General features: G+C 52.9%; 1 protein-coding gene across 1 annotated transcript in view; it reads left to right on the forward strand.

The window, feature by feature from the left end:
• The window catches only part of Sntg2 (syntrophin gamma 2), a 189,229-nt gene that overhangs the window by 75,736 nt on the left and 96,024 nt on the right, over nt 1-17,469 (forward strand). The window contains exons 7-10 of the mRNA XM_042670490.1: nt 1,486-1,529; nt 1,617-1,658; nt 5,871-5,958; nt 10,116-10,207. Of these exons, the coding sequence (XP_042526424.1) occupies nt 1,486-1,529; nt 1,617-1,658; nt 5,871-5,958; nt 10,116-10,207 (266 nt within the window). The remainder of the gene's footprint in view (nt 1-1,485; nt 1,530-1,616; nt 1,659-5,870; nt 5,959-10,115; nt 10,208-17,469) is intronic.

Genomic DNA, 17,469 nt, shown 5'->3' on the forward strand with positions numbered 1-17,469 from the left:
CTCTACGTGGGGGGTCTGAAGAATCACACCTCTACGTGGGGGGTCTGAGGAATCACACCTCTACGTCGGGGGTCCGAGGAATCACACCTCTACGTGGGGGTGGTCTGAGGAATCACACACTAAGTGGGGGTGGCCTGAGGAATCACACCTCTAGGTGGGGGTGGCCTGAGGAATCACACCTCTACGTGGGGGGTCTGAGGAATCACACCTCTACGTGGGGGGTCTGAGGAATCACACCTCTAGGTGGGGGTGGCCTGAGGAATCACACCTCTACGTGGGGGGTCTGAGGAATCACACCTCTACGTGGGGGGTCTGAGGAATCACACCTCTAGGTGGGGGTGGCCTGAGGAATCACACCTCTACGTGGGGGTGGCCTGAGGAATCACACCTCTACGTGGGGGTGGCCTGAGGAATCACACACTAAGTGGGTGGCAGCTCTGGCCTGGAATGAGAACTTGATTAAGTTCACTCGATATCTGTGCCTTAGCATGCAGGAATATATGTAGCCTGTATTTTATTCTCAACATGATCTAATGCTGTTAATGACTAGAAATAACATTGACCATTAATGTTAAATCTGCTTACTGTTTTACATAGCATTCTGTCATGCAAAGAAACCTATTCTTATTTGCTTCTCGGTATTTAATCAAAGACATAAAACTAATGCTAACCCATACAAAGGGAAAATGGCTTTACGTTCGGTGCAGATATGCTCAGTCTTATCGAAAGGATCTTTCCTTCCCTTGACAAAGAAAATGTTAATTGAAACTACACTGTGCATATTACATCCACTTTAAATGCAGTTCTTTCCTTGGCCTTGACATTCTGGCAGTCTTTTTAATTACATTTATGCATGTCTGTCTGTGTATATTTGTTCTGCACAATGAAGGAGATGCTAAATGGCTTCTAGAAGTCTTTAGGTTTTGTCTGTGTGGACGTAGGTGTGAGTCAGACTTTCCACACAACGTGATGAAATCTTTCATTCCAGCAAATGGCATGTGTGTTCCACGTCACACAGTATCTGTCTTGAAAGTGGTTCTGTTGTTGTTAAGGTTAATTCTGGTAATGTTCTGTTACTGTGCTGGTAAAGGGACTGACGGCAGAGCTCACCAGTTACTGCTCATTGTTGTGTGTTGCATTTTCCCTATTCACACAGACATGTGCACACACACAAACACAGATTCTCTCATGCGTGAGTGCACACAGATGTGCACATCTGTGTCCATGCCTTAGCTACTCCAGGAACATGCACCATAGAGGTATGTGTGCATGTACACATGTGCACACACAGTAATTCCTGTGCCCTACCAATCACATTCACATCTGTGCATACATTCACCAGTACATACACATGCTTAAATACATGCACACACACACACACATACACCTGCCTTTCAAGTACAGTGCTGCTTAAAAACTGCAGAAACAAAGCATCATATCACTGAGATCTCTCCTAACATTTCTGCTGCCTTTGCAACCCTGCAGCTGACCAGACAGGGATGCTGTTCATAGGAGACGCTCTTCTGCAGGTCAGTATTTTAGTTGTGAACACGTGAATCTTTGCCTTTTAATTTTAGACAATTATTCTAAATACTCTTACTTTGTCATCTGTTCAGGTTAATGGCATTCATGTAGAAAATGCGACCCATGAAGAAGTGGTAAGTTTCAGATACTCTTTTATTCTAATTAACTTTCTCTCCATACCTACCTTCGATTGAGTGCTTTCAGGCACAGTTACAGAACGAGAGAGAACACTGATGTCTAGGAAATCACGCCAGACTGGGCACCGGGAAAGCCCACTGTGCAGCTGGGCTGCCAGTCTTCAGAACACGGACTGATCGTTCCCATGGATTGTCCCCATTTGTGACCCCTCTGGTTATCCCCACTGGCTATCTCCAGTAGCATTGACGGCGGAATGGTAGGGTTGGGAGAGGTAGGAGAGGTGGCTGTGTGGAAACACATTATACTCACACACTGACATTTGGCTTAATTAAGTACAGTTACCTTATTTTGCCTTTTTTGGTAGTTTAGTGGAGGTAGGAGTCTCACAGACTTCCCTGCCTGGGCTGGCTTTGAACTCTGGTCCTCAGATCTCAGCCTCCTGAGTAGCTAGGATGACAGTGTGAGCCACCTGCAGAAGGTTGGCAGGTTTTAAATATGTTTACTTAAAAAATTCTGCAGCTAAAAAACAAAGATAGAGCTGTTTTCCACCTCAGAACTTTGAAGAAAGAACAACAAAGTAACTTGTAAGCACAAAAGAAAGAAAATGACACAGATTTGTGAAAAAGAAAACAGAGTATGGAAGAAGGGAGTTAGCAGGCAGCGCCTCCCACAGGCTTCCTCCGAGAACACCGACACAGAGCCTCAGAACACGGGCAGAGATGCCAAGGAGCACGCAAGGGCCAGGGAGAGGGGACCGGGTGGACGGTGCAATCCGGGACCACTGGATTAAAGGAGCAGAATGGACACACACCCATGCAGAAGAGCTAGAATGTACTCGCTGGTGCAGATGTGCTGTGAGGTGCACGCTCTGGACAAAGAAGGCATGTTGAGTGAGGCCAGGCCTCCCGCACAGGCCGGGGCTGATGCGGGGTCGGCTGCCTGGTGCGTTAGGCACTGGCACCACCTCTCTGCCCATGTGCTCGTGGAGCCGTGTGGGCTCCAGACCGTGTGGGCTGACAGACCTGACCAAGCCGCCCTCAGAGCAAGTCTCAGTGTCCTCAGCGGGCCGGAGCAGGAAGGGACAGGTAAGTGTTTTCCTTACACACTTCTGGCCTGGGCTGCAGTCCAAACTAGCAATGTGCTGTGCGTTGAGTGGATGTTGTACGGCTTCACACCTCTGGCCGTGCCCTGTAACCTGTGGAGAGCTCCCTGGGGAGCTTGCTGATGTCCCCAAGACCCTGGACTGTGGGCTGGCTCCTTGTATTCCAAGAATCTGCAGGGGGTGGCGATGGAGCCCTGAGGAGGTGACTCAGGCTCCAGGAAGCCTTGAGCGAGACATGTGCAGGACTAGAGCAGTGTGCAGTGTGCATGCTCTCTCCTGGTGAGCACACAGCACTTCTGTCCCTGGCCGGAGGAGCCAGCCCTGCTGCATGCCAGCTCCAGGACCCTGAGGCGGTGGTGATGTGCATTTGCCGCTGGTCTGTGGTGGCCCAGGAGAGTGTCCAGGGCCTCTGCCGACCACGTGGAGCCATGTCTTGAGTGGCATTTAGAACATGGAGATGGATTCAGGTGTAGCACTGTTTCTGAGAAGATGCATGCCTGTGTCTCAGCTGTCAGAGTCAGACAGCACAGCTGGAAAGATGGAAGCTGGAGGCAGCCTCCACCTAGCAGGGAGCCAGGTCTGGCTCAAGATCAGGACCTGCCCGGAGGTGAAGAGGCCCCGTGGGGGCAGCACGGGTGGGCTGAAGAGGCTGCAGGGCCTCCATGTGCTGCTGTTGGCAGAAGAGCTTCCTCTCATAAGCCACCGGGTCAGCTCTGTCTCCCATCCCGGGCTGGAGGAAGACAATGAGGAGAGGAGGAGGAAGGGGAAGAGGAGGAGGAGGAGGAGCAGGAGGGGGGGAGGAGGAGCAGGAGGGGGGGAGGAGGAGGGGCCAGAGGGGGGAGGAGGAGGGGGAGAGAGGAGAGGAGGAGGAGGAGGAACACGAGGAGGAGGAGGAGGCAGAGGAGGAGGAGGAGACACCCTTGTTTGCAGCACCGTATTAGAGGCCAGGGCTGATTCCTTCCAGATGCACCACCTCCACCTTGCACCCGATTAAAAAGATGTTGATGAAGCGAAGGTTGTAGTCTCATATTCTTTTAAAAACAAAAAGCAGGATCTTCAAGATTTGAGAGTTTATTTATTGCCATTGCTGGGGCTTGAACTCAGGGCCTGGGCACTGTCCCTAGCTTCTTTTGCTCAAGGCTAGCGCCCTACCACTTGAGCCACAGCACCACTTCTGGCTTTTTCTGTGTGTGTGGTACTGAGGAATCGAACCCAAGGCTTCATGCATAAGAGGCAAGCACTCTACCACTGAGCCACAACTAGAAGCTAATCATGGACTGGAGGTGTCTTTCAGGCCACTCTGCCCAACCCTTTAGGGATGGATTTGCTGCTCTCAGACAAGGTCTACTAGCCCTTTGAGATGCACAGGCTCATGTAAATATGGGGGCTTCCATGCTTGAATTCATGCTTTTTCTCCAGGAAGACTTGCTTAAGAAGGTTGCCAAATAGACTGAAATTAGATTTTATTTAAAAATTTAATAGGATGCATGCACACACACATTCACAGACAATAGGATGCATGCATACTCATGCACATGCACATTCACAGACAATAGGATGCATGCACACTCATGCACACGCACATTCACAGACAATAGGATGCATGCACACTCACACACACACATTCACTGACTTAATAGGATGCATGCATACTCACGCACATGCACATTCACAGACAATAGGATGCATGCACACTCACGCACACACACATTCACAGGCTGTTTTCAAGCACTTAGAGCCAGCTGAGCAGACACGGAGGCGTTGGTTAAGCGTGGGTTCTGCTGTCCTGCTGGGCAGGCAGCCTGTCGGGACCCAGCACCTTCGTTTGCATGAGGCTCCGCTCGCAGCCCGTCCCCCAGGGACACTCCAGCTTTTCAGAACCGGTCGCCAGGAGCCCTTAGGTCCCAGTGGCACCGTTCGCATTCATCCGCTCTCTGGACGCGGCTGGCCAGTGGCAGCCATTGTGGGCAGCTGTCCCCAGAAACAACTCAGACTCGGGCAGAGTTTCTAGGGTGCCCTCGGCAGTGGCAAGGATGAGTCGCGGGGCCCTGGCGGTCAGCCCCACAGCACCTCTCAGTGCTTTGTCTCTAGCCACAGTGAAGAAGCGGGTACTTCAGCGTTTAGTGGAATGACCGCATCTCAGTAGCTACGATGTGGGTCTGGACTTTCACAGAGCCTTAGAAGGAGTGAGCTAGGGCCCTGGACACGTTGTGACAGTTGAGGGATTGGTCTGAGGCCAGAGTCTGGCCAGAAGAGGGCCTGGGGCAGAGTGCGTGACTGGCTGGAGAGACAGTGTGCCAGGCAGAAAAGCTTGAAGATGGCCTAGAACGGGCCAGCCTGGGATGCTGCTGGGTACTGGGGACCCTGAGCACCGCCCGAGGTCTCTAGTCCAGGTTTCACCGTCTTCCAGACCTGCTACACTTGCAGGCAGCGTTGCTCACAGCAATTTTCAGAGGAGAAATAGGCTCACTGGGGGTCATAATGCATTCTGCTGAGCTCAGCTTCATAGCCTATTGACATCCAGTGTCTGAATCAGTTTACCTGAGCACCTACACGTAAACTGCATGACAAGCCAGCCTTAGAGTATGTCGGCTTTCTGTAAGTAGAGAGGTGCTGTGTACAGTGCTGAATGCCTGAAGTCAAGTCCGTGGAGCAACCTGGAATTGCAGCATGCTGTGCATCGCATCACATGGAGTAATGGCATCCTGATTTGGAAATTAGCACGGACGGGTGGTTTTCTTCAGCTCATTCAGCTGGCACGTGTTCTGTCAATAGTTCCACACTGGCGGTGTATACCTATAAGTTGACTTCTTGTGGGATTCTGTTTCAAGTAGGTTAAACAGATTGTAGAGAACATTTTGTCTGATGGGTGGGGAAATGTGAGGTTTGCACACACGTATGGAGAGGAGGAGGCACCGGAGCTGGTGCCTTGGCGTGTGCCTTGGCGTGTGCCTTGGCGTGTGCATCGCTCTCTCTTCCCCCATTGCAGTCTGGGAGCGTCTTGGTAACTGAAGTGCATTCTGGGAGCAGGGGCGGTGTGTGGGCGTTGGGGCTCACTGCCGTGTCCCCTCTTGGGTGATGCTGCGCTGCCTCTTCACTTTGGCAGGTGCATCTTCTGAGAAACGCTGGAGACGAGGTCACCATCACTGTGGCATATCTCAGGGACGCACCTTCGTTCCTGAAACTCCCACTAGGTGAGTGAGAAGGGGGGACGGATGTCCCGTGGCGTTCCTGGCCCCACCGCATCATTAGCGTGACACGCCATGGCACTGGCCTGAGCTGTGTGTACAGGCACAGCAGCATGTCTTCCTTAAGCTTTCTCCACTTCAGCATCCTCACAGGATTCAACAGAGCATGATCAGATTGTGGCCTGTCAGTCAACTGAGTCTGTGTTCCCATTTAATGTACTGACTGCAACTCTGTGTATGCATGCATGCACATGCGTGCGTGTGCACACATGCACACATTTAAAACTCCTGCATAGATTTACCTAAGAATTTTTAACTCAGGCTGTGAAGTATGTGCTAGGACGCAGACCTGCCGTCCTCTAAGAATGTGATAAGCCCTGTTGTTCCATGTGTTGAGACAGAAAGTAAGGGATGTTTTAAAGTGAGGCCTCTGTAGGCCTTTCCTTCCTTCTCTTAGGGATGGAGCAGCTGTCCTGGGCAGAGGGAGAGGTTTCTGGAGCAACTGTTCTTCGTGCTGTGGAGGTAGAATAATTAAGTGTGAACAGGAGCATTTCACACCTTATGGCTCAATGGAAGCACCTGCCTTAAACGGCAGGTGCTGCATTTTCCTGTCCTATCGGAGCGGCTGTGGACCTGATTGTGGTGCTAGCTGCTCTGTGGCTGAAACCCCGCCAGTGTGGGCTCATTGGCTGGGTGCTCACTGCTGAGTGTCTGTGAGCACCGTCTCCAGCTGGATTGGACCCAAACCGGCGGCTAGAATGTGCATGCACGTTAGGAGGATGGGCATTGGCAGGGACTCTGGTGTCGACCACATGAGGTCTGTGTCCCCACGCTGTGTTCTCAGGAATTCAAACATCCCCTATGCTGTAATTTGTTTAAAACCCACCAATATTAAGATCTTCCTACCCGTGCCAATTGAAACAGTGGTCACAGTCAGGCCACCTTCAGGTAAAATGTCCTCTGGTGGAAAAGTACCCCATGAAGCAGCACAACTTCTGCCCGCGCTGCCCCATGGGTGGGTGGTTTGTGTGAAGCAGACGTTCAACTGGCTCCAACTGGGGATGTAGAAGAGAGTCCTGACAGATGCGTAAGGAAGATTTCCAGCCGCAGCACTGGATTTAAGTCAGAGGGAAAATGAATGGCATTGGGGCGGAAGGAAGTTCTGGTGCAGTTCGTGTAACATGCACTCATTGTTGAACGTGACACCTCTCAGTTTCAGTTTCTCACCGTGTTCCGCAGCCATCACCCGTGACTAACTTCACAACCTTCTCATTGCCACCAAGCTAGCCCCTGTCAGGCGTCGGTGGTCTCTGCCCAGCCGCCGGCAGCTCTGCTCCCCTTCCCCGGGCCTGCCTTCTACGGGCATGTTACCAAACGTAATCGTGCAAATGTGTCCTGTGTCTGGCCTCCACCAGCGCAGCATCCTCAGGGCTCATCATTGTAGCAAGCCCCAACACGGTGTTACTTTCGTCCGAAAGCATTCCTTTATATGGTCACACAACGTTGTGTTTACCCACTCGTCGGCTTCTTTCTATTTCTGGGCTGCAATGATGTTGTGAACATTCCTTTAGCGAGTTTTGTTTAAAAGACATTGTTCTTTGTTGATTCTCCCTAGCAGTGGGGTCGCTGGTTAAAGGGTACACACCACTCTGGGAGTGGACTGGGGTTCTTCTCATTTCTGAAGGCACACTTGGTAGATCAGGCTTCCACGGTGTTTTTTAATTAATGTTTATTATAAATTATAGTTGCAGTTTTTTTGTTTCTATAACAACTGTTTTGTTATGAGTAATTGTTAATACCTACCATTTGGGTTTTTGTGGTGATAAACAGAAGAAAGAGATTGTAACTGTTCAAATTTCCCTTTGTAGTTTAGAGAAAATATAGCGATCATCAAGAAATTAATGGGCAGGAGTCTAGTACTTTCTGGTGACTGCCTTTGTCCTGCGTCTGTGATGCTGTCTATCCTGCATCTCTACACGCAGCGTGGCCCTTGGGGTTTCAGGAAAGTGAAAGAGTTGAAAATGCTTTGATTGTACTCTCAAATTAGTGAGAAGCTGATCATGGTCAGAGGCGGGAGGCTTTGGAAAGAGTTCTACACAGTGTCCTCAGGTGTGCATGCAGATGCTTAAGAACAGATGAGGTGCTGTTCAAACACAGTGCCGGTGGTGGAGAGCGATGAAGTCTGGAGCTGAAGTCCTCCCCCAGACACGTGCCCCAGACACGGGCAGCATGTATAGACCTGGACAGGCAAAAGGGAGTCCAGGTGCTGACACAAAGGGAAGAAACTTTTCAGGTGGCAACATGGTGCAGTGCTTTAAATGAAGATGAGAGCTACAGATTTTTGCACACTGGGAAGGACACCGAGGTGCTCTGCCCAGGTGTGCTGCACAGCTTGAGGTCAGAGGTCAGAGGGAAATGGCCAGCCACAGAGGTGAATCAACACAGTGTGACAACTGCGTGACATCTGCATGTGGGATATTGGGGAGGATGTCTCTTGTGGGGCATTGGGGAGGACGGTGCTCCTGTGGACATTGAGGTGGACGGTGCTCCTGTGGGGCATTGGGGAGGACGTCTCCTGTGGGCATTGGGGAGGACGTCTCCTGTGGGCATTGGGGAGGATGGTGCTCCTGTGGACATTGAGGTGGACGGTGCTTCTGTGGGGCATTGGGGAGGACGGTGCTCCTGTGGGTATTGAGGTGGACGTCTCCTGTGGGTATTGAGGTGGACGGTGCTCCTGTGGGCATTGGGGAGGACGGTGCTCCTGTGGGCATTGGGGAGGACAGTGCTCCTGTGGGCATTGGGGAGGACGGTGCTCCTGTGGGGCATTGGGAGGACGTCTCCTGTGGGTATTGAGGTGGACGGTGCTTCTGTGGGGCATTGAGGTGGACGGTGCTCCTGTGGGTATTGAGGTGGACGGTGCTCCTGTGGGTATTGAGGTGGACGGTGCTCCTGTGGGCATTGGGGAGGACGGTGCTCCTGTGGGCATTGGGGAGGACGGTGCTCCTGTGGGTATTGAGGTGGACGTCTCCTGTGGGTATTGAGGTGGACGGTGCTCCTGTGGGCATTGGGGAGGACGGTGCTCCTGTGGGCATTGGGGAGGACGGTGCTCCTGTGGGCATTGGGGAGGATGGTGCTCCTGTGGGCATTGGGGAGGACGGTGCTCCTGTGGGCATTGGGGAGGACGGTGCTCCTGTGGGCATTGGGGAGGACGGTGCTCCTGTGGGCATTGGGGAGGACGGTGCTCCTGTGGGCATTGGGGAGGACAGTGCTCCTGTGGGCATTGGGGAGGATGGTGCTCCTGTGGGCATTGGGGAGGATGGTGCTCCTGTGGGCATTGGGGAGGACGGTGCTCCTGTGGGTATTGAGGTGGACGTCTCCTGTGGGTATTGAGGTGGACGGTGCTCCTGTGGGCATTGGGGAGGACGGTGCTCCTGTGGGCATTGGGGAGGACGGTGCTCCTGTGGGCATTGGGGAGGACGGTGCTCCTGTGGGCATTGGGGAGGACAGTGCTCCTGTGGGCATTGGGGAGGACGTCTCCTATGGGGTGTCTGGGGAGATAGGCTCCTGTAGGATGACTCTGTACCGGAGTCTTGCGGGTGTGACTAGTCTGAGCCCGTGAATCCCTTATTTCAGAGCCACGACCCCTGTGCCTGAACCACTGAGGCCTCAGAGTGGCTGGGCCGTGGAAAATCAGTGTGACTCTCCTGTGATTGAGCAGTACGCCAGGACAAGGAGGGCTCCGGGTATTAAGTGAGGGAGCTGGGAGCTGCCCTGCTCCCCGAGCCTGCACTTCCGATGTCTTTCTTATACCACTTGCCTGCAGAGGGCAGCCAACATCTCTGAGAGTGGACATGTCCATCTCACTCTGCAGAGCTGCATGGGTTCTCCATGCAAGCACACCCTACAGGGCATCTCGGTGGAAGTGGGTAGTGGCATCCCCAGAAGCTGGGCCACAGGTCCCTTCTTTCCCCTGATTGAGTGAGGACAGGGTGGGGAGGGGGGATGGCCAGGGTGGAAGTAAACCAGCCCAGCCCTTAAATCCAGGTTAAGTCTCAGCTCTCAGACGCACTGGAAATGCGAGGTCTACGCATCCCATACCTAGATCTCCTGAAGTCACATACATGTCGGAGTCACGTGGCATGAACACCTTTCTTTCCTTTCAGGATCACCGGGGCCAGCCAGTGACTACAGCAGCAGGGCCTCTTCCCCGCTCTTTGACAGTGGCCTGCACCTGAACGGACACTGCAGCTACACAGTAAGCACATGCGTCCTGCACCACACACAGCACAGCAAGCACGTGTGTCCTCACAGATGTCACAGTACACATGCATGCCTGTGTCCTCACAGGGATGTCACAGCAAGCACATGTGTCCTCACAGGAGATGTCACAGCAAGAATATGTGTCCTGTGTCCACATAGGAGATATCCTACACCATGGGGCAGTATATATTTGACAAAAACAGACTTTTACATTTGACTTTGATTGAGCAACCTCACAAAAACAGTAAACTTAAAAAACTCAAATTTTAACAAGAAAATATTTTAATTTCCATGTGTGCTTTGCATGGTTCAGTTGATGTGGAACTCTCAGTGCCATATTACTTAGCTCTGATGTCATTGTATGATCAGCTATTTACCTGCTCCTAATTTTGTGAAAATAATCCTCTTCAAGAGTAAATGGGGCAAAAAAAGAAAAAGTAGTGGTACATGTGCTTCGGTGATGAGACCAGAGCTGTAGACGGTGGGAAGATGGCTGTAATCAGACATAGGGCTATAGACAGTGGAAAGATGGCTGTAGTCTGACATAGAGCTATAGACTGTAGGAAGATGGCTGTAGTCTGACATAGAGCTGTAGACACTGGGAAGATGGCTGTAGTCAGACATAGAGCTCTAGACACTGGGAAGATGGCTGTAGTCTGACATAGAGCTGTAGATGGTGGGAAGATGGCTGTAGTCATAAATAGAGCTGTAGACTGTGGGAAGATGACTGTAGGCAGACATAGAGCTGTAGACTGTGGGAAGATGGCTGTAGTCAGACATAGAGCTGTAAATTCTGGGAACATGGCTGTAGTTAGACATAGAGCTATAGACTGTGTGAAGATGGCTGTAGTCAGACATAGAGCTGTAGACTGTGGGAAGATGGCTGTAGTCAGACATAGAGCTCTAGACACTGGGAAGATGGCTGTAGTCTGACATAGAGCTGTAGATGGTGGGAAGATGGCTGTAGTCAGAGGAGAGTTGTAGACTGTGGGAAGATGGCTGTAGTTAGACATAGAGCTATAGACTGGGAAGATGGCTGTAGTTAGACGAGAGCTGTGGACTGTGGGAAGATGGCTGTGGTCAGACATAGAACTGTAGATTGGGGGAAGATGGCTGTAGTCAGTCATAGAGCTGTAGACTGTGGGAAGATGGCTGTAGTCAGACATAGAGCTGTAGACTGTGGGAAGATGGCGGTAGTCAGACATAGAGCTGTAGACTGGGAATATGGCTGTTGTCAGACATAGAGCTCTAGACACTTGGAAGATGGCTGTAGTCAGACATAGAGCTGTAGACTGTGGGAAGATGGCTGTGGTCAGACATAGAGCTGTAGACTGTGGGAAGATGGCTGTGGTCAGACATAGAGCTGTAGACTGGGGGAAGATGGCTGTAGTCAGACATAGAGCTGTAGACTGAGGGAAGATGGCTGTAGTCATACATGGAGCTGTAGACTGGGAAGATGGCTATAAGTCAGACATAGAGCTGTAGACTGGGAATATGGCTGTAGTCAGACATAGAGCTGTAGACAGTGGGAAGATGGCTGTAGTCAGAGGAGAGCTATAGACTGGGAAGATGGCTGTAATTCGATGAGAGCCAGACTGGGAAGATAGCTGTGGTCAAACATAGAGCTCTAGACTGTGGGAAGATGGCTGTGGTCAGACATAGAGCTGTAGATTGGGGGAAGATGGCTGTAGTCAGACATAGAGCTGCAGACTGAGGGAAGATGGCTGTAGTCAGACGGAGCTGTAGACTGGGAAGATTGCTGTTGTCAGACATAGAGCTGTACACTGGGAAGATGGCTGTAATCAGACGAGAGCTGTAGACTGTGGGAAGATGGCTGTAATCAGACAAGGGCTGTAGACTGGGAAGATGGCTGTTTTCAGACATAGAGCTGTAGACTGGGAAGATGGCTGTTGTCAAACATAGAGCTGTAGACTGGGAAGATGGCTGTAATCAGACATAGAGCTATAGACTGGGAAGATGGCTGTAGTCAGACATGAAGCTGTAGACTGTGGGAAGATGGCTGTAGTCAGACATGAAGCTGTAGACTGTGGGAAGATGGCTGTAGTCAGACATGGAGCTGTAGACTGGGAAGATGGCTGTAGTCAGACATAGAGCTGTAGACTGTGGGAAGATGGCTTTAGTCAGACATGGAGCTGTAGACTGGGAAGATGGCTGTAGTCAGACATGGAGCTGTAGACTGTGGGAAGATGGCTGTAATCAGACGTAGAGCTGTAGACTGGGAGGATGGCTATAGTCAGACATAGAGCTGTAGACTGGGAAGATGGCTGTAGTCAGAGGAGAGCTGTAGACTGAGAAGATGGCTGTAATCAGACATAGAGCTGTAGACTGTGGGAAGATGGCTATAGTCAGACATAGAGCTGTGGACAGTGGGAAGATGGCTGTTGTCAAACATAGAGCTGTAGACTGTGGGAAGATGGTTATAGTCAGACATAGAGCTGTAGACAGTGGGAAGATGGCTGTAGTCAGACATAGAGCTGTAGACTGTGGGAAGATGGCTATAGTCAGACATAGAGCTGTGGACAGTGGGAAGATGGCTGTTGTCAAACATAGAGCTGTAGACTGTGGGAAGATGGCTGTAGTCAGACATGGAGCTGTGGACTGGGAAGATGGCTATAGTCAGACATAGAGCTGTAGACGGTGGGAAGATGGCTGTAGTCAGAGGAGAGGTGTAGACTGTGTGAAGAATGCTCTGGTCAACAGACCCTTGTAGGTGTGTGATGAATGAGTCCAGCATCTGCAGTACTGTGCTCGCTCTGTGCATCCTTTCCATCAGTAAGGCCCCAGAACCATACTCTGTGGACACCGAGGGTCCGCTGTGTTGGACAGCCTCTCTCCTATTCCCTGAGGTCTTGGGACTGTTTCAGTAACAGTCACCCACTTGTGACTGTCTCTCAGCTCTCTGAAACCAGGCAGCCCTGATGAGTTGACAAGTTTGTCTTCTGCATTCAGTGGCAGACTGCGTGTGCTGCCTTTTACCACCACACATTCATGCTGCATAGAAGGGCAGGGCAGCAGGAGTAGGGGCATGATCCAGCCCTGGCTTTTGGGTCTGACATGGAGGCTGGATCTTAGGAGTTTCAGTGACCCTAGTGAGGACGAGAAAGGCTTGCTGGGACACGTGATCAGGATGGAGACAGAAGGAGAGCTGATCTCTGGACCAGAGGCTCATGGAGGGACAGTGATCTCAGAATTACCAGGCATTTCTTTGCTGCAGCTGATCTAATTGTCAGTAAGAGTGGTTACCATGACAGCCAGGGCAAGTCTTGATGACTTGACGAGACTGACTAGGAAAGTTTTCTCTTGTGAGAAAATGAAGAAAATAGTAAAACTTGAAGTGAATTTTTTACTTTCAGCTGCTATTTAAGTCTTTTTTAATTACCCTATCACAATTACAATGCTTGTCTATATCTAAATTTTAGTAACATTCAATTTGTCCACATTTTCTCTACAATTACATTTCAATGATAATAGTATTTCAATTAAATACATATTGTTGTACAAGCAGTAGCTAAAGTCACGATACTTTAATGCTGAAAATGTGGATAGAATAAATTACCTACTATCCTACATTCAATATCTTTGCATTTATCTGTGTTTTATTGCTATTGCATAGCAAAGTGAATATGTGTAAAAAAAAAAGCTAGGTTCATTGTCAGTAACTGTCCTAGTGTTTCATTAAGAGTGAGTGGGGCACAGCAGTGAGCAGTGTGAGCAGTGTGAGCAGTATGAGCAGTGTGAGCAGTGAGCAGTGGTGAGCAGTGGTGAGCAGTGGTAAGCAGTGTGGGCAATGTGAGCAGTGAGCAGTGGTGAGCAGTGTGAGCAGTGTGAGCTGTGTTGAGCAGTGGTGAGCAGTGATGGGCAGTAGTGAGCAGTGGTGAGCAGTGTGAGCAGTGGGGATCAGTGGTGAGCAGTGTGAGCAGTGGTGGGCAGTATGAGCAGTGTGAGCAGTGAGCAGTGGTGAGCAGTGTGGGCAGTGTGAGCAGTGTGAGCAGTGAGCAGTGGTGAGCAGTGTGAGCTGTGTTGAGCAGTGGTGAGCAGTGGTGGGCAGTGGTGAGCAGTGGTGAGCAGTGTGAGCTGTGGTGAGCAGTGGTGAGCAGTGGTGGGCAGTGGTGGGCAGTGTGAGCAGTGGTGAGCAGTGTGAGCAGTGTGAGCAGTGGGGGGCAGTGTGAGCAGTGGTGAGCAGTGTGAGCAGTATGAGCAGCGGTGAGCAGTGGGGGCAGTGTGAGCAGTGTGAGCAGTGGTGAGCAGTGGTGAGCAGTGTGAGCAGTGTGAGCTGTGTTGAGCAGTGTGAGCACTGTGAGCAGTGTGAATAGTGTGGGCAGTGGTGAGCAGTGGTGAGCAGTATGAGCAGTGGTGAGCAGTGTGGGCAGTGTGGGCAGTGTGAGCAGTGGTGGGCAGTGGTGAGCAGTGTGAGCAGTGGTGAGCAGTGTGGGCAGTGTGAGCAGTGTGAGCAGTGGGGGGCAGTGTGAGCAGTGGTGAGCAGTGTGAGCAGTGGTGGGCAGTGTGAGCAGTGGTGGGCAGTGTGAGCAGTGGTGAGCAGTGTGAGCAATGTGGGCAGTGTGAGCAGTGTGAGCAGTGGTGAGCAGTGGTGGGCAGTGTGAGCAGTGTGAGCAGTGTGGGCAGTGTGAGCAGTGGTGAGCAGTGTGGGCAGTGTGAGCAGTGGTGAGCAGTGTGAGCAGTGGTGAGCAGTGTGAGCAGTGGTGGGCAGTGATGGGCAGTAGTGAGCAGTGTGAGCAGTGGTGAGCAGTGTGAGCAGTGGTGGGCAGTGTGAGCAGTGGTGGGCAGTATGAGCAGTGTGAGCAGTGATGAGCAGTGATGGGCAGTAGTGAGCAGTGTGAGCAGTGGTGGGCAGTGTGGGTGGTGTGTGCAGTGGTGAGCAGTGTGAGCAGTGGTGGGCAGTGTGAGCAGTGTGAGCAGTGGTGAGCAGTGTGAGCAGTGGTGGGCAGTGGTGGGCAGTGGTGGGCAGTGTGAGCAGTGGTGGGCAGTATGAGCAGTGTGAGCAGTGTGAGCAGTGGTGAGCAGTGTGAGCAGTGGTGAGCAGTGTGAGCAGTGGTGTGCAGTGGTGAGCAGTGTGAGCAGTGGTGGTCAGTGTGAGCAGTGGTGGGCAGTATGAGCAGTGTGGGCAGTGTGAGCAGTGGTGAGCAGTGTGAGCAGTGGTGAGCAGTGTGAGCAGTGGTGTGCAGTGGTGAGCAGTGTGAGCAGTGGTGGTCAGTGTGAGCAGTGGTGGGCAGTATGAGCAGTGTGAGCAGTGGTGTGCAGTGGTGGGCAGTGTGAGCAGTGGTAAGCAGTGGTGTGCAGTGGTGAGCAGTGTGAGCAGTGGTGGGCAGTATGAGCAGTGTGAGCAGTGGTGTGCAGTGGTGAGCAGTGTGAGCAGTGGTGTGCAGTGGTGAGCAGTGTGAGCAGTGGTGGGCAGTATGAGCAGTGTGAGCAGTGGTGTGCAGTGGTGAGCAGTGTGAGCAGTGGTGTGCAGTGGTGGGAAGTGTGAGCACTTGTGGGCAGTGTGAGCAGTGTGGGCAGTGTGGGCAGTGTGAGCAGTGGTGGGCAGTGTGAGCAGTGGTGAACAGTGTGAATAGTGTGGGCAGTATGAGCAGTGGTGAGCAGTGTGAGCAGTGGTGGGCAGTGTGAGCAGTGGTGGGCAGTGTGAGCAGTGGTGGGCAGTGTGAGCAGTGGTGAGCAGTGTGAGCAGTGGTGGGCAGTATGAGCAGTGTGAGCAGTGGTGTGCAGTGGTGGGCAGTGTGAGCAGTGGTGAGCAGTGTGAGCAGTGGTGAGCAGTGTGAGCAGTGGTGGGCAGTATGAGCAGTGTGAACAGTGGTGAGCAGTGTGAGCAGTGGTGGGCAGTGTGAGTAGTGGTGAGCAGTGTGAGCAGTGGTGGGCAGTATGAGCAGTGTGAGCAGTGGTAAGCAGTGTGAGCAGTGTGAGCAGTGGTGGGCAGCGGTGGGCAGTGGTGAACATTGGTGGGCAATGGTACACAGCTGTGGGCAGCAGTGGACAGCAGTGGGCAGTGTGGGCAGTGTCAGCAGTGGTGGGAAGTGGTGGGCCCAGTGGTGGGCAGTAGTACACAGCTGTGGGCAGCAGTGGGCAGAAATGGGCAGTGGTGGGCAGCAGTGGGCAGCGGTGGGCAGCAGTGGGCAGTAGTGAGCATCTGTGGGCAATGGTACACAGCGGTGGGCAGCAGTGGGCAGCGGTGAGCATCTGTGGGCAATGGTACACAGCGGTGGGGAGCGGTGGGCAGCAGTGGGCAGCGGTGGACAGCAGTGGGCAGCGGTGGACAGCGTTGGGCAGCAGTGGACTGCAGTGGGCAGCGGTGGGCAGCGGTGGGCAGTGGTGGGCAGCGGTGAGCATCTGTGGGCAATGGTACACAGCGGTGGGCAGTGGTGGGCAGCGGTGGGCAGCAGTGGGCAGCGGTGGGCAGTGGAGGGCAGTGGTGGGCAGTGGTGAGCATCTGTGGGCAATGGTACACAGCGGTGGTCAGTGGAGGGCAGCGGTGGGCAGTGGAGGGCAGTGGTGGGCATCTGTGGGCAATGGTACACAGCGGTGGGCAGTGGTGGGCAGTGGTGGACAGCGGTGGGCAGCAGTGGGCAGTGGTGGGCAGCAGTGGGCAGCGGTGGGCAGCAGTGGGCAGTGGTGGGTAGCAGTGGGCAGCAGTGAGCAGTGGAGGGCAGTGGTGAGCATCTGTGGGCAATGGTACACAGTGGTGGGCAGCGGTGGGCAGCAGTGGGCAGCGGTGGGCAGTGGGGGGCAGTGGTGAGCATCTGTGGGCAATGGTACACAGTGGTGGGCAGCGGTGGGCAGCAGTGGGCAGCGGTGGGCAGTGGAGGGCAGTGGTGAGCATCTGTGGGCAATGGTACACAGTGGTGGGCAGCGGTGGGCAGCGGTGGGCAGTGGAGGGCAGTGGTGAGCATCTGTGGGCAATGGTACACAGTGGTGGGCAGTGGTGGGCAGCGGTGGGCAGTGGTGGGCAGCGGTGGACAGTGGTGGGCAGCGGTGGGCAGCAGTGGGCAGCGGTGGGCAGCGGTGGGCAGTGGTGGGCAGCGGTGGACAGTGGTGGGCAGCGGTGGACAGTGGTGGGCAGCAGTGGACAGTGGTGGGCAGCGGTGGGCAGCAGTGGACAGTGGTGGGCAGCGGTGGGCAGCAGTGGACAGTGGTGGGCAGTGGTGGCAGCAGTGGGTAGCAGTGAGCAGTGGAGGGCAGTGGTGAGCATCTGTGGGCAATGGTACACAGTGGTGGGCAGCGGTG

This window comes from Dipodomys spectabilis, unplaced genomic scaffold (assembly GCF_019054845.1).
Source record: "Dipodomys spectabilis isolate Male_0828 unplaced genomic scaffold, ASM1905484v1 ptg000561l, whole genome shotgun sequence".
In the NCBI taxonomy this organism is placed as follows: domain Eukaryota; kingdom Metazoa; phylum Chordata; class Mammalia; order Rodentia; family Heteromyidae; genus Dipodomys; species Dipodomys spectabilis.